We start from the raw sequence: 17329 nt of genomic DNA on the forward strand, positions 1-17329 counted from the left end.
TGGTGGGAGTGCCGACTCATACAGCCACTCTGGAAATCAGCATGGTGGTTTCCCAGAAAACTGGGAAATGATCTACCATAGGACCCAACTCTATCACCCTTGGGCAAGAATGTACCCAAAGGGTGCTCCATCACACTGCAAGGACACTTGCTCAACTGTATTCAGAGCGGCTTTACCTGTAATGACCAGAACCTGGATGTCCCTCAACCAAGATGACCAGAACCTGGATGTCCCTCAACCAAGGAATGGATAAGGAAAAAGGTACACTTTCACCATGGAGTATTACTCAGCTGTTTAAAAAAAAACCACGGCATCGTGAAATTTGGAGGCAAATGGATGATGGAACTAGAAAAAGAGAGTTTCCTGAGCGAGGAAACCCACATGCAGAAAGACAAGCCTAGTGTATACTCTGGGATGTAAAGGACAACCATGCTAAAACCCAGCCACCCAGAGAGGCGAGGAAACAAGGAGGGCTGGGGAGAGGGCGGTGCTCGCTTGGGTCTCCCTGGGAAGAGGAAATAGATAGCACGCAGATAAGAAAAGGAACAAGAAGAATCAGGTTGAGGGGCAGGCAGGGCAGGGAGAGTACAGAGGGCAATGGCCCCAGCTAAGACTCCTAGCGATAGTGCCTATGCAGCCTGAACCGACCATCTCCTTTGGCCAGGCAAGACTTAAGACTTGCAGTGGAGGGATTGGGACACCAACCCGGCCGCATAACCTTTGACCTACAGTCTGTCCGGAGTGTGGGAGGCACAGAGACTGTGGCAGTGGCCAATCGATGACTGGTCTAGCCTGAGACCCACACCAGGAGACTAGGCCCACCCCTAATGCTGCCTGGAATGCCGGGATGTCTGCAGAGGCTGGATGGCCCAGAGACCTAGGATAGAACCAAATATAACTGGAGGGGGGAAAATGTCACTGTAATGGTGACTAACGATATTCTGCTATACTCGTTGATTGGTGCCCACCCCAACTGTCATCAGAGAAACGTCATCCAGTAACTGACAGAGACAGATACAGAGACCCACAGCCAGACATTGGGCTGAACTCGGGGAACCCTGCTGAAGAGGGGGAGGAAGGACTGTTTGAGTCAGAGAAGCCAAGGACATCGTGAGAAAACTCACAAAATCAACTAACCTGAGCTCATAGTACACCTGAGTACATAGGACTCAGGCATTAGGCTGGCCTGCTCCTGTCACCTGGCAGAATGCACTCAGGCAGTGCCCTGGTCGGCCCAGGGCTCCATGGCTATTAGGGTACAAAGGACCCCTTTAAAAGACAGCAACCTACCCTCTCTCTTTCCTGCTGTCCCCTGGGGCAGACAGGACAGTTCCTGTCTGTCTCTTCCGTCCTCTCTCTGTCTCTGTGTCTCTTTACCTCTTTTCTCTTTCCTTCCCCCTCCCTCCTCTTTCCAATAAAACTTCTCAGTAAGCTCTGTCTGCCTGGAATGTTTGTCCCTCCACCCCGGTCACCCTCCCCTGCCATGGAATCCCACAAGGTTCCCCACACGCATTACCCCTAACAATAGGAGCTCACAGAGTCTGACCTGACGACCAGGGAGCCTTCATGGGACTGGACTGCCCTATGTCCTCTGCATGTGTGTGACAGTGGCGGCTGTCCCCAACACTTTGGCTGGGACCCTATTCTTCATAGCGGGTTGGGTGGCCCAACCTTAATACAGGGGGAGGTGTTCAGTCTCACTGCAACCTGATGTGCCACGCTTTGTTGATGTCCGTGGGAGGCCTTTGTGAACAGAAACAGAGGAGTGGGTGGGGTGGGGCAGAGGGGAGCTCAGGGAGGGGAGGGGAGGGGAAGGAGGGAAAACTGTGGTCAGGATGGGAATAAAAAATAAATAAAATGAAAAACCTCTAGCTGCTCTTACAGTGGACATGGGGTTTGATTATGAACACCACATGGCAGCTGACACCCAGTCTAACTTGAGTTTCAGGGGATCCAACACATCTTCTGGCCTTGGTGAGCACCGGGTACGCACCTGGCACAGAGACATACATGTAGGCAAAACACTCGCACGTGTAAAATTTAAAAAAAACTCGTTAGTGAATTATATAGCATTTAAAAAAATGTATCTTATCAATGAAGCTTCATTTTGCATCAGGCGAAGACCCTTACAGAAATCCACAACTGGTCAAAATAACGACTGACCAGTCCCAGTTGACACACCTTCAACACAACTCCTATACCTAAGGGTCCAGGGAACATTGAGAGAGAGAGAGAGAGAGAGAGAGAGAGAGAGAGAGAGAGAGAGAGAGAGAGAGAGAGAGAGACAGAGAGAGAGACAGAGAGAGAGACAGAGAGAGACAGAGAGAGAGACAGAGAGAGACAGAGAGAGAGACAGACAGAGAGAGAGAGAGAGAGAGAGAGAGAGAGAGAGAGAGAGAGAAGCAGCACCCAGGAAACCTCAACCATGTGTTTCCCTAAACAAGACCCAGACAATGACACCGCCAGCGGACACACTGTCATGGATGCAGGGAATCTCAGCAGGTCTCGCCCCTAGAGCTGTAGGAAATCTGTAGCTGCCAAGGGGGGGATGGTAGGTCCCTGGTCTTCTATGTCATATGTTCACTTCTCTGGTCGCTTCTGCTCTCCTCTAGGTTATTGCGCACTGTGAGTCGGCTGAAGCTTTGTGGCCCTTCCTGGGTCAATACTGGTCATATTGTCCCATATTCAAGGGTCGGATCAATATCACTCATATTGGTCTGAAGTTTACTTCTTCCCCGCCGTCTCCCCCCCTCCCCCATCCTCTCTCTGGTCTCCGGAGCTACCGGGACAAAAGAGGAACCACGCTGTGTGTACGTTGGAATATGGTCTGAGCTCGGGTTGCTGTCACAGAATACCACAGGCTGGGTTGTTTAAATAGCAGGAATCTATTTTCCCATGGTCCGAAAGGTGGAGGTAAGAGACATGGAGCCATCGAGCAGACGGGTCCTAGGGATGGAGACAGCCGCCTTCCCCTACTACGTGCTCACGTGTAGAAGGAGGAACAGCAACCCCACCCCCACCCCACAGATTCTTTTCATGAGAACACCCACCCTGCCTCACAGTCTAACCTAAACCCCGGTCACCTCCCGCACATCTAACCCGAACCCCACCACGCTGAGATTTCTACAAAGACGATAAAGACAGGCATCTGTCGAAGATGCCTGTTTCTACCACTGTTCAAGAAAACCGCCTGTTGTGAACTGTATGTATGGCTTATTTTGTTTCAAAATTGCTAGACGGATCTGAAGTCTGTGGTCAAGGGCCTTCTGTCCTCTCCAGCAGTTGTAGATGGTAAGTAAGTTAAACCATTGACTGTAAATTAAAGTCTCAGCTAAGTTCAACCACCTGACAGACTGTGCCTGCCCCCCCCAAAGAAAATATGGTCTGTGTAGCAAACGGAAAATGAGGTGCTCCTGGCACCTGGGTGTGAGGCCATCATCCAAGAGAACACGACTCAGCACCACTCAGCACCGCCTACAGGCTGGACACAGTGGAAACAATGTGTCTAAGTGTGCTGCCTCCCACTTGGGCAGAAATAGCTTTCCAGTAGAGAAACACAAGACATGTACAAAGTTACAAAGATTATTCAAACTGAGTACAGTGGCTCGTGCCCTATAATCCCAGCGTTTTGGTTTCTGAGACGGAAGGGCTGCAAATTCGAGGTCAACCTGGGCTATGTAGCAAGCCTCTGTCTAGAGAAAAGAAATAAACGCTGAAACAACTATCTATGGTGGAAGATGTTTTCAGCAGCACACAGTCTCCAGCTTGTCCTCAGAGCGGCTGGTACCTGGACCTTTTCATGTGGAGCCCCCTTATGATTTTAAATAGACGTAGTCATTATGCCTCTCTAGAGAAAGAAGTGTGGCTCGGGGGGGGGGGGTGTTGATGCCCTACCCAAACCACCTGTCAGAGAGCAAAGTCAAAGGTCCAATTCAGACTTCCTTTGCCCAGGACTGGGCTTCTACATCACCACGATGACTGTATAAACTAAAACCCAACAAGTAAAACTGAAATACCATTGGCCCAGCGCAGCGTGGGCATACATGCATAGTCCACACTGACTCCCAAGGTCCTTCAGTCTTTGATATCTAAACTATGGCCATCTGCCTGAATGGAGAGGCTCCTTGGCATAGCATGGAGTCACTTAGCTGGAGGAGATGGAGATTCACAGGTTAGCAGGGTCTGGTGGGAGACTGGAGGCTTGCGGGTGGATCAGATCTCCAGCCTCGCGCCTGCCGTAGAGGTAGAGCCCAGTGTCTCACTCACTAAGGCAACAGATGAATCCAGCTCTCAACTGAGCAGCCTGTACTCCACATAACAACCCTTCCTCATCAAAAGACACAGACCCTCTGAGATCACAAAAAGCCTGCTTTATGTTTTCTTGGAAGATTTGAATGTGCGTGCATGTGATGTGTGTGTGTGTGTGTTTGTGTGTGTGTGTGTTTGTGTGTGTGTGTGTGTGTGAGTGTGTGAGTGTGTGATGCTCACCAGAGGCCAGAAGGTATCAGATCCCCTGGAGTGGGAGTTACAGGCAGTTGTGGGCTGCCAGGCGTGGGTGATTGGGAGCAGCAAGTTCTCTTAGACACTGAGTGTTCCTCCATCCCCAACAAGCACACATTCTCTGATACAGGAAGGCTTCCTGAATCGATTGCACCGTGATGTTATAGAATAAAAACTGAGCAATTTTCTTTCTCGCCAAACCAATCCAGTTGTCGTTTGAATATGGAATGCTCCCCCATAGAGTCTCACGTCTTAGGTACTCATTCCCTGGCTGGTGGCTTTATTGGGGAGGCTGTGGATCATTTGAGATAGGGATGTCTGGCTGTTGGCAGTGTGGTGCCCCAGGGATGAGCCTCTGAAGGGGTTCTGTGGTCCCGGATGACTCTGACTTCCTGTTCCTGATTCTGACTTCCTGTTCCTGATTCTGACTTCCTGTTCTGCCATATTGGAAACCACCTCCTCACGTGCTCCCACAGGCATGAAGACCATGCCCTCCCCGCCATGGTGGACTGAGAGTCACAATAAACATGTTTTCTGTTCCTTTGTGGTTGTTGTTTTGGTCATAGTGGTGTAAGAGGTGCAAGGTTATCTTGCGAACTCACCCCTCTTCCCAGGTTGCTTCAACCCCATGGGTCTTCTCCTGAGATAACCAGGAACACAGGATAGAAAACAACAACAACAACACCATTGCACTGGAGGATGCATTTTTCATCCCCAGAGGAACTCTTACCTGTGTCCCCTGGCATGCGCCGCTGTCTTGATCAGCGCTGACCGACATCCTGGTTTCTTTCCTCCTAGAAGCAGCTGGCAGCCAGGGTCTGGGATTCATCACTGGGGAGAGAGACCGGAAGGTGATCAGTGAGCCAAATTTGTAATTGTATGAATGTTCACTATCCTCTATGCAAGAAAAGTATGCACCCATGTTGAGATAGGGCTGCTTAATGCTGAAAATCCAGCCAGTGTTTGGAAAGTATTGAACCCGGGTTCTCTGGAAGAGCAGTCAGTGCTCCTAACCATTGAGCCATCTCCCCAACCCCGCCACCTTACCTTTATACCTTTGGGTATAAAACTAAAATTTACAGGCTTTTCACCCATGCAAGGTTCATCTTTGAATTTCAGCATTTGTTTGTATGGTCAGTATGCATAAGTGATAACAGATGTTTTTATTTATTGAGCTAGGTGTGGCATTCCACACCCGAATCCTCAGGACCCAGGAAGCTTTGGAGGAAGAGTACACATGTTGTGTAGAGAGACCTTGTCTCTGGAAATTGCCTGAGGTGACAGAACAAGGGGTGACACAGACTACAAGCCTGAGGTCAGTCTAAGCAATTGCATGAGACTCAGCCTCAACACGGTTTTTATTGTGGTGGTTGTTGTTGTTGCTTTAAATAGAGAGCTGAGGATATTGGTCAGTAGTAGAGTACTTGGGGACCTGAGTTCAACTGAAGGCTCCAGAGGAAATAAAGATACATCTTAAAAAATAAGAAATAAGAAGATACCACTGTTCTCTCTCTCTCTCTCTCCCTCTCTCTCTCTCTCCAGCTTACTTTTTTTGTTTTGTTTTATATGCTTTGCTATTTTCTCATAGGTGCCGGGTCCCCCTAGAGCAGGAATCACAGACATCTGTGAGCTGCCGCCTTGGTGAATTGAACCCGGGTTGGTCTGGAAGAGCAGCCAGTGCTCCTAACCACTGAGCCATCTCTCCAACCCCGCCACCTTACTTTCTGAAATAGGTCTCTCAGTGCCCAGGAGCTCACCAGCTCAGCCAGTCTGGCTGGGCATTGATCCCTATGGACCTTTGGTCTCCACCTCCTTGGAGTTGGGATTATATGCTAGGCGCCATATCTGGCTTTCACATGGTCTGGTCTGGAGACCCAACTCAGGTCCTTTAGTTTGTGCAGCAAGTGCTTCATTAGCTGAGCCAACTCCCCAGCCCCACAGGACCCTTTTATAAGATATGATCAACCATTAAGGGCCAAGAAAGCTTTGGCGGCAGACACACCTCTAAACTGACCTTGGAGACTGTGCCTTTCACCTTCACACAGAGGTGTTTTCAGCAGTGGAAACTGTGAACTCTTAACTCCCATAGGCAGTTTAGACTGGCTTTCTGTGCTCATCCAGAAAGACTGCCTATGCGTTTCCCCAGCCTCCAGTCCTGACGGTACACAAAGGGCTCACTGTGAAAAGCTACTACACCGCCGAGCACCAGCTGATCCGCCTTCCTGGTGTTCTCGCTGCGTGCTTGCTGCCCTCCGGGCACTGCGCCCACAGACGCAGGCAGGGGATCCTTCCCTCCAACACTCCACCCCACTTGTCACACGCATGCACACTCAGTCCTTAGCGAGAAGCAAACAGTCAGTAATTATCAAAACGGAGTTTCTTCACTTTGGTGAGAGAGGTGGAATGCCCTGGCAAGACCTAGGGGAAAAACTCAGTAATTCTCCTTACCGGGACCCAGTCACCAGCAGGGCGGCTCTGCTGACTGGACAGAGAGGAAAACATGACCCACATTCGCCACGTTTTCCTTCCTGGTGCTTATTTTTTTATCACCAAAACCTTTGTTTTGTTAATTATTAGAAGTCAATACAACATCTACATCTTTAACCACAGCTGTCTTAAGAACTCAACCCCAGCTAAAAAAACAGGCAGGCCACTTGTCACTTCCTAGAACCAAATGCTAAAAGTAACAAAAATCCCCAGTGTGGTGTGGGGGGGGGAGAAAGATACCAACACTTAAATCTTATCCTCTGGAGCTTTTCTTTCATTTCTACTCCAAGGACTTCCTCCTGAGCCAGCTTCCAGAAATCCTCATAGTCAGTCATGTTCTTCAGGGCTCCACACTTGGTCAGCTCATTTTGCAACCCTATAATCTTATTTTCAAAGAGAATGGGCATATATGTAAATAAATACACACTACTGCGGAGAGGCATTTCTAATGGCAAACTGAAGGTCAGGAGATGAGTGAAAACATAATCCTGTTTCTAAACATTGGAGTACCTTCTGGCTAATTTCAATTTACCTCGGCTCAGGGTTCCCGCCAAGATTGACACAAGAATTAACACTACTCATCCATCACACTTTTAAAGTTTTCTGTCTGCAAATTCTGTGTGTTGTTTGCATTTCAACAGTCGAAGGGAACCAGCAGAAGGCAAGCAGTGCCGTTCCTCCCTTTTATTTAAAGCTACTTAGTAGCGGCCTCAAGTTCACACTAGGGGATTCTTGCGTGGGAGGAGGGCTGGTCTGAGGGCAGCATGAGGAAGGTGAGTGTCTACAGTTACTATCCTTTGTGACCAACATCCTCTACCCTAATTGCCACATAGGAATATGCTGTTGGCGGCAAGGGCGGCCTGGGGACCCTCCCTCTTTCATGTGTAGTTCTGCTCTGTAGACACAGGGGTCCATCTCTGTGGCCGGTTTGGCCCTGTGGAGGAACAGCTACCTCCAGCACTTGCCTGAGGGGAAGAAGACCCCTAGAGCTTGAGGTGGTGGCATTTTCCATTCCAGTTTGGGAAAAGGCAAAAGTCCCGATTTACATAGTTCTAAGTGGCTTTTATATGTGGTTCTGAGGGAAAGGCCATTCCAAAGTCACTTTCCGTGCAGAGATCAACCCCTGGACCTCCTGTGCAGCCTGAGGCAAGTCAGGCTCTTCTGGAAGCCGGCAGACACAGAGCTCAGCATGAGTTCCTGACACCTGGCACAAGAGATGCCACGCAGGGGGGGACCAGCTCAGGCCCTCATGCAAAACAACGTGGCCTGGGATTTAACAAACCCAAGAGTAAAACAAAACCGGCCATGCACCGCCCTCTAGCCAAGGGTTTGTTTGAGGGATCAAAAATGCATCGTTTCTCGGATACCCGGTCTAATATCCGACGCAGAAATGGGAGGTGGCGGGTTAAGCTGGTTTTCTGTGGCGACTGGACAATCTCAGACTCAGGTAGCATCACTCTAAAGGAAAAACTCTTACCCCCTATGCAGGAGGTACTCGAAGGACCCAGGACTAGGGAGGGTGGGGGGGTTCCCTGCCAACTCAAGCCTTAGAGCCAGACCCTGAAGCCCAAGGATGTGTAGTGTAGGGCTTGGGTCTTCCGTGTCCCCTCTCCCCGGCCCCGCCCCCAGCTCCTGGGCAGGTGATTGGCAGTCTGATGAAGAGGGCGAAGGCCCTCCTGGAGCTGCAGGGCACCGGCCCCACCTTTTTTCCTGGGCCTTTGGGATGCTCAGAGAACTGCACAAGGGGTCCTGCCTTACCAGGTAGGTATTGGACCTTGTAGGGAACCGGGTGAAGACCTTGGGAGCCAACGCTGGCGGGGCTTCCGGCTGTGGCTACAAACAAGCAAAGAAAGAAAAGTGGTGAGCATTGGCGAGCCGTGTCCAGAACAAAGCTGCGGACCCAGGAGAAGTAAACAAGCAGCCACAGGAAGCCATTAAGCAGAGTGGGCGCTAATGAGAGCACTGCGGGGAGGTGTGGGGGGGGGACCAGCCAAAACCACCAGGGACTGCCTCTCGCCAGGCAATTTGGAGCCCAGAGCCCTGCTGGCAGGCCATAAACCTGTTTGTAGTCTCCATCCTTTACCCCTTCAAGTTTGTGTCGTTAGGGGTGAGAAGGACCCTTGGATGCTGTGATCTCTTCTCCGGACCTGCATTTTCAGGGGGGGCGATGGACTCCCAACTCCAAGGTAAAGGGCTGCCTGCTTCTCACCCCCAACCTTGACTGACCACGGTGGGAGACCGGGAGTTGTTAAGCCCACCTTGCAGAGTCTTTTGGAACGGTTTCTCCTTTGACTTCCCAAATGTTCCTCTGAACCTCCACAGGTTATAAACCTCAAGGACCAGTGACTCGTCTAAAACATTTCCTACCATTTACTACTGGGCGCTGGGCTGGCGTTCTTCTATGGCAGGGGTGGAGCCTGGCCTCCTGCAGATGCCCGGGTGGGGGAGGAGGCGCTACAGGTACACCTTCTGAGCATCCTCAGGGATGCTGGTCCTCCTACCTTCTTGTCCTCCCAGCAACCACACCCAGTGGCCAACCCTCCCACCTGCCATTCCGGGCCCTGGGTACCTCACAGATCTTTCTCCCAGTCACTCCCCCAGACCACACACAGAAGGGGCCTTAGGAAGTCCCGTTTCTAGATCTTAGATGATTCCGGAAGTATGTGGGAAGACCAGCTGAGGATAACGTGTCTGTGCAGATGTTGCCTTAGCACCACCTAGAACTTGTTTATGATCTCTTTGATGGGGGGGGGGGGAAGAGGGGGGCATCCTGCAAGTAGATCGTCATAAATACTTCAGTCAAATTTAAAGACGACAGATCACCCTAGACAACCCCCAGTAGAAACAGTGGTAAAGACTGTTTTCTTCCTGCTAATCAAGTCTGCTTGTCTCCCTGGGTGAGCATGCACACACACACACACACACACACACACACACACACACACACACACGCCTTCACTTTCACATTCCTGCCAGTGTGTCTTGCTCAGTGAAAATTCATTCAAATATATGTTTTCATTTGTATATTTTACGTTGCCATTCACAGGACATTAGAACAGCACACTACCAATGTGTAATGGAATTCCTGACCCATTGACTTTAATTGAACTACAACCCCAAACATAGGAATTTAATCCACATACATACACACACACACACACACACACACACACACACACACACACACACACACACATTTGGTCCCGAGACATGGGTTTCAGTGGATGGAGTAAACCCAGAGGATGACTGGCCACTCCCATAACACTGGTTCCCGTATTGCACCCATGGTCTTGCCTTTGGAGGCCAGTCATTACTACAGTTCACAGGGTTCCCAGATGCTTAAGATGAATGCTTACTTCCTCCTGTCAGTGAGCACAGCTCCTTCTACGGAGCGCTATGAAAACTAGCCAATAGGGATGAGCCTTCCAAGCTAGCACTGGCGTGATTTCTCCGTGCTCTTTTTAAAAAGGTGTCCTTTTCTTTTGTGCATGTGAGTGTTTGCTTGCATGTAGCGCATGTGTGCAGTGCCCGTGGATGTCAGAAAGGGTGTCACACTCCCTGGAGCTGGAGTTACAGGTGGTTGTGAGGCACCAGGTAGGTGCTGGGGCTCAAACCTGGGTCCACTGGAAGAGCAGAGCGCGCTCAACCGTGTACCCGTCTCTCCAAGCCCCTCTCTGTGCTCTCTAACTCAAGTATGCAGTATTTTCACGATAGGGTCTTACTGTCACACTCTGGAAGGTGACCAAGAGCTCTAGCATAGCCTGTAGTGTTTGTGGGTCTAAGAGCACTGGCCAACAACTCCAAAGGAGAGTCAATCTTAACGTCTAATTTATGCCCTTGGTAACTATTTCAATTAAATAATTGACATGTATATATTTTTTAGATTTTATTTTACTTTGTATGGATGCTTTGCCTGCATGCATGTATTTGTACCACGTGTATGTCTGTTGGATCTCCTGGAACTTCGGTGACAGGTGGTTGTGAGCCACCGTACAAATGCTGGGAATCAAACCCAGGTCCTCTGCGAGAGCAACAAGTACTCTTAACCTTTCAGCCATCTCCAGTCCCACCCATGTTTTTTATTTTTGTTTGTTTGTTTGTTTTGCCTGGGAACTGTTTTCAGCTTTGGGAGTAGTGGCAATTAGAGGAACTAGGATTGCAGAATGTTTTCAGGGCTCAGTCTGCTGTTTCTGCTTCCTCACCCCAAAGTTCTCTCACAGGCTCTGCTCTGGGAAAAGGAGAGTGAAGCCTGCCCCCTACAGCCCAGGCTCTGCAGCTTGATGCAAGTCTTTCACTGCTGTAACAATGTATATGATGCTGCGCCCCCTACAGCCCAGGCTCTGCAGCTTGATGCAAGTCTTTCACTGCTGTAACAATGTATATGATGCTGCGCCCCCTACAGCCCAGGCTCTGCAGCTTGATGCAAGTCTATCACTGCTGTAACAATGTATATGATGCTGCGCCCCCTACAGCCCAGGCTCTGCAGCTTGATGCAACTCTATCACTGCTGTAACAATGTATATGATGCTGTGTCCCCTACAGCCCAGGCTCTGCAACTTGATGCAAGTCTTTCACTGCTGTAACAATGTATATGATGCTGAGACCACAGAACATTCTTTTGAGTGTTTACTCATCAAAGCTGGGTGGTGATGTTTGTACACTAGTATCAATTCAGTTGCCAGAGTTTATCGTTTTTTTTTTCACATTTCCTGTTTTTAGATTTTACTGTCTTTCTTAAAGTAGGAAAGTTGTTTTCATTATAAGCCAAAATCTTTATAATGGTCTTTGGGGAAGCCTAAAATCCTGTCCCCCAACAGGCAAAAATTAACATCCCTTCCATCATTCAAATGAGCAAATTACAATTGTAATTTGGGCAGGTCAGTGGTGTAGCACATCTTTAATTTCAGCACTCAGGAGGCAGAGGCAGGTGGAGCTCTGTGGGTTCGAGGCCAGCCTGATCTACAGAGCGAGTTCCAGGACAGCCTCCAAAACAATACAGAGAAACCCTGTCTTGAAAAACAAAAGCAAACAAAACTGCAGCTGATTAGGAGTCTAAGATTTTTCATGCCATTAGTATAAAAAAGGAGACGAGCGTGTGTTTGTGCTGTTCCTGTTGGATAGGTGGTAACACACGACCAGATCTGGCCCATGGAGGCAGGAGACCTTGTGGGCTTTGTACAGTTAACTCTTGGGGCTGAAGACATGGTTCAGCCCTTAGGTGTATTGTCTGCTCTTGCAGAGGGCCTGGCATTCCGTTCCCGGCACCATCTTCTAGCCTCCATGCACACGGCATACTCACAACAGATATAGGCAAAACGCAGGTACACGTACAAGAGTAGAGATGAAAGCCACAGGCCAAGGCTTGAAGGCAGCAAAGTGTCTGAACCTACACAGAAGAGCCCACAGTTTTACTTCCAGCATCATACCCCCAAAATTAGAATCAAATGTAAAATATCAGAGTGGAAAGAAAAAACACAAACAAACTCCTCCTCCCTCTCACGTGTCATCATATCATCATACAGCTCTAGGATCCACCTTGTCTCTCCTCCTCAGCACCAGGGCCTTCAAGCCCCGCCATTCGTCTGTCAATCCCTTACTCTGACTTCCCTTCTAATTGTCTCTGTGAAATGAGGGCATGAAGTTTGCCCCTCCACAGTCAAGTTCAAGAGCATCTTTGACGGTGGTGCCCACCATCTCTCCGCAGTACCTGGGGAAAGCCAGGAAGAAAACCTGGGCTTGGAGTCTCCTTGCTGAAGTGTGGAGGATGAGGGAGGGAGCCCCAGAGTCTGTACTCCGTGGCCTACATCTCTCCATGCGGGCCAGCACCATCACCGCCTTACATGACGCAGCTCAGTGAGGAAAGGGAAATGGGAACTAAATCTTAGGATACCAAAATTCAGATCTGGGCTCCGAGGTACCGTCGACACGGACCTCAGACTCCACTTAAGATTTCACAAACAACTGCAGATGGCGAACGCCTGTGGTCCCTACAGGGAAAGATAAAGTAGGGGAATGAAGAGTTCCAGACCAGCCAGGGCTGTGGGCTGTACAGCCAGACTCTGACTCAAAGACAAACAAACAAACAAATACCAGCCGCTGCCTAATTAGGCCAGGGAGGGCTGAGAAGCCAAAACTCAGATTGGGGTAAACACACACACACACACACACACACACACACACACACACACACACACGAAGTGCCTTACACATACATACCTGAAGCATCTTACACACACACACAGAACCACAGATGGATTGTGCCTTACACACACACACACACAGAACAACAGATGGATTTTAGTGAATGGAAGGCTAAGTACTATCCCAGAAATATTTCTGAAGCTTTGCAGCTTTGTATTCAGAATATCTGGGTTGGGATTTTTTACCTATTCAGCACCATCGCAGATTCTCTGTCTCTGTTGGAAAGTGAAAAATGGGGGGGGTATTTTTAAAGTTTGTTGGATTTCAAAAGTGTATTTTTTGGTGTTTTCTTTTTTCAATATTCACTATTTTGATCAGGAGAAAAAAATGACATTACTCAACACGCTGTTATAACTTTAAGTCCAATAAATCTGTCTCGGAAGCAACTTGCTGCCCAAACAAATCATTTTGATGCCTTGGAAGCATTAATCATTTATCTGTGGACTGTGTCTGCTGAGTGTAATTAAACTTTTAAAACTTGCACTGTCTTCTCCTGTCCTCTCTGTGGGTAGCGTTCCAAAACACAGTCATAGATGGAACTTCCGGTGAGAAACCTATTCTTTAATATCCCCAAGCATTTTGTTAAAGATCTTTTTTAAAAATTATGTATACAGTGTTCTGCCTGCATGTGTCCCTGCAGGCCAGAAGAGGACACCAGGTCTCACTACAGGTAATTGTGAGCCACCATGTCATTGCTAGGAATTGAACTCAGAACCTCTGGAAGAGCAGTCAGTGCTCTTAACCTCTGAGCCATCTCTCCAGCCCTTGTTAAGGATCTTTTGCATTTACTTATGGGAACATAATTGGAAACATGCCACATTTTAGTAATTATTTCACACACACACACACAATCATGACACAGCCCACACCCATAAACATTTCTCAGGTATTAATATGGATCCCAATCAAACACAAGCCCTGAGTAGCTTCTCATTTTCCTGGTGAGAGATGAGAGTGTCCCCTACAGCTCTAGAGAGGACTCAGGAAGAGCTGGTTGAGCCTCCACTCTCAAGAGCAAGGGAACTGGCTGGGGATGTGTGTGTACCTGGAGGGAGCGATTTCACTTTAAAATGGAGATTTCCCCCTTTCCTTTAGGAAGGAGTTTGTTTCAAACAAAATAAACATACAGGATGAAGCCAGAAGAGGTGTGAAAGAGTACCCTTTGATTCCCCCAGCTTGTGTATTGGGGCTCAGACAACATTTTATGTGCATATTAATCGGATGGTGATCTGCCTCCTGCAAGGACTGTGGCATTTGACACTAAGTCTTGTCAACAGAAAGGTATGGAGGGCATTTCAATCCCATCAAGGTAGGGGTGGTGGCAGGGGTGGGGGGCGGATGGGAGACCCTGGTGGAGGGAATGGTTTTGGGTTTGGGGACTGCCTTCTTCCTGAAGAGCCAGAGATTTTTTGTGGAATAATTTCCACATCAATGACCTCTCTGAAAGGTGTAAACTTTGCCTTCAAAACCTTCAGATAACTATATTTACTTACCCACCCTGCCCCAGTAGGGGTTCACAAACTTGAGTGGGCTCCTGAGGATGAGCCTGAAGGGTCCAGCCCAGGACCCAGCAGCAGCTTGGGGTCCCTGCTAAGAAAGGACCCCCCCGTGGAGATCGGGGTGCCCAAGCCTTACTGTTTTCTCAGACTCCAGCTGTCATAAACCAAGAACTGCCTGCCCAGGCAAGGACCAACAGAGAGCCCTAAACCTTCCACATGGTCAGGCGCTAATATCCAAAACAACCCACCAGCACTCAGGGGGGCTGGAGAGATGGGGGCTCGGAGGTTAAGAACAGTGGCTGCCTGCAGAGGACCTGGGTTCGATCCCCAGGACCCACACTTACAGCGGCTCACAACTGTCTGTAACTATGGTTAACAGTTGTTTGGGCAGCGTAGGGAGTGTGGCTCAATGGCAGAGCACCTGCCTAGCATACATTTCCCCAGATCCATCCCCAGTGAGACTGCAGCTCACTGCCTAGTTCTTTCGATCCTGTCTGTGGCTCCTCTCCCCCAGCCCTGCACAGTCTTCGTTGTGCGGGTTTATGGTAATTCCCACGTTGAAAGCCGGCGGTCTGCCTGCCTCCCCCCTTGCTGTAGTCTTCCCTTTAGCCCCGTACATTTCGGAATACTCTCTTCTACCCATACAATGTCTAGCTGGCATTGCACCTGTCCAGGCAGAGCAAACATCGCCTCTACCTAATGGTCTCGGCCTGTTGGTGCTGCCGTAGCGAATCGCCACAGACGAGGTACAAGCTTATTTGTATTCTTTGCACGTTGGGCCCCAGGTCAAGGTGTGGCCCTAAGGAAAGCTGCCCTCCGCTTGCTTCCAAGATGGCTTCTGGCACTTCGCCTCTCCGGGATCCATGTCCATGGTAACGGGTGGGCGAGCAAGCTCACCTCCTCACGCCTTTCATGAAGTTGTTAATCTCATTTTCCAGGCCAGGGCTGTCATGATTAAACAGCTTCTTAGGCACCCGGACTCTTACTGAATGTTGTGACCTGGCGAGTAAGCTTCTGCCTGTGAACTCGGGGAAGGTGCGGGGGGGGGGGGGGGGGGCGGGTTAGGAGCATCTCTCCCGGTTTGCTAAGACTTTGGTTTCTCCCAGCAGCCTTATGTAGCTTCCAGCACACAGGATCCTAGTCACCTTTTGTGGTTTTATATCTAAGGACTTTGCTTGTAAAGTTGCAGATAGGAACATTTTCATTCTTCAGTCTATGTGGCTTTTGGACACTTAGGCTCTGGTAGTTCCCAGCCATTAGAGGGGAAACACATTGAGGCCTTTACCAAAAATGTAAAATTCTTTTTTTTTTTGTGGCTGGGGGGCAGGGGTTTGAGACAGAGTCTTGACAGCAGGTTGAGACAGGCTGTCTTGGAACTTACTATGTAGACCATGCTGGCCTTGAACTCACGGAGATCCACCCGCCTCTTTTTGGGGCACCAGGCATGCAGGTGGTGTACAAGACACCCATATACATAAAATAAAAATAAATAATAAAACAGGAAATCATGACCTCCCTTCCTTCTTAATTCCCCACTCATTCCTGGAGGGCATTCTCACTGGGTTCAGGAATCTGGCTGTAGAATTCTTTCCTGTCGACACGTGGAAAATATCGTATTTTCCTTTAGCTCTCTACAGGTTCCTGTCTTCACGAGTACCTGGTTTACTTTATTGCTCCTTTCTCTGCTGCTGTGATAAAAAACCGCCATGAAAAGTTCATCTGGGCTTACGGTTTCAGAGGGGGAGTTCACAGCGTCGGGGAAGCATAGCAAGGAGTGGCAGGCCAGAGCTACAAGTTGAGAGGTCACATCTTCAACCACGAAGGTGAGACGGAGCGCCAACCAGAAGCAGGGTAAGGACCCTCAAAGCTGAGCGTCTCCAGTGATGATGTTACTTCCTCCTGCGAAGCTGCACCTCTCATAGTCCCTCCCCCAACACCACCACCAACCGGGGTCCAAGTCCGGATGGGCATGTCCCATGCAAACCACCCCAGTCGGTGTCCTCTCACAAACACACCTAAGTATATTCTCGTCTCTCCACGGATGCTGCCCAGGTTGCCGCTGCCCGCTTTCCGCTGACGCAAGGCTGTCTGAACACAGGAATGGAGTCATGTGAGGAGAGTTAGGAGTGATTGTGAGTACGGGCCAAGAAAAGACGAGTCTGCGACCTCGGTTTCAAAGCACAGACTTGTTCTTGGAATGTGCTTTTGTGCAGAGTTCACATTCGGGTGCAACTGGCTGTCATTTGCTGATCTGCCTCTAAGGGGGGGAGTGGGGGCTGCTCATTCAGCTCGTCCTTAGTTTAACCCAGTTGACTCTTCTTTACCCTCGGGGTATAAATTGTCTGATGCTCTGAATAAAGTTGGCTAAGAAACGAGACTGCAGTCCACCTCGGTTTCAGGCCCTGCTCTCCCAGGCTCACACCACCAAACTAGAGCAGCAACCCAGGGCTCTGGAGATCCCCCCACACCCAGGCATAGAAACCCTCACCTCTGCTCACGGTTTCATGGCCCAACCTGCTGTGCGTGACACTTCACCCCATCTTGTGACCTTACAGATAATGCTGTCATTAATAACGCTGTCCCTGTCCCCGGGTCATTTTGTCCCTGGGCCAATAGCACCTGGGAAGAACTGTAGAAGTAAG

At 49.4% G+C, this 17329-nt stretch overlaps 1 protein-coding gene across 5 annotated transcripts in view; it reads right to left on the reverse strand.

Moving 5' to 3' along the window:
• Positions 1-17329, reverse strand: part of LOC101843709 — a 63064-nt gene that overhangs the window by 34185 nt on the left and 11550 nt on the right. For 4 of the 5 annotated variants that reach the window (XM_040758295.1, XM_040758297.1, XM_040758294.1 and 1 more), the window contains exons 4-6: positions 8746-8820; positions 7232-7370; positions 5231-5331 (exon numbers count right to left, since the gene is read on the reverse strand). In XM_040758295.1, the coding sequence (XP_040614229.1) occupies positions 5231-5331; positions 7232-7370; positions 8746-8820 (315 nt within the window). Of the gene's footprint in view, positions 1-5230; positions 5332-7231; positions 7371-8745; positions 8821-16702; positions 16776-17329 lie in introns of all 5 variants that reach the window. The other variant, XM_040758296.1, reaches the window with a different exon arrangement.

This window comes from Mesocricetus auratus, unplaced genomic scaffold (genome assembly GCF_017639785.1).
Source record: "Mesocricetus auratus isolate SY011 unplaced genomic scaffold, BCM_Maur_2.0 Super-Scaffold_100018, whole genome shotgun sequence".
In the NCBI taxonomy this organism is placed as follows: Eukaryota; Metazoa; Chordata; class Mammalia; order Rodentia; family Cricetidae; genus Mesocricetus; species Mesocricetus auratus.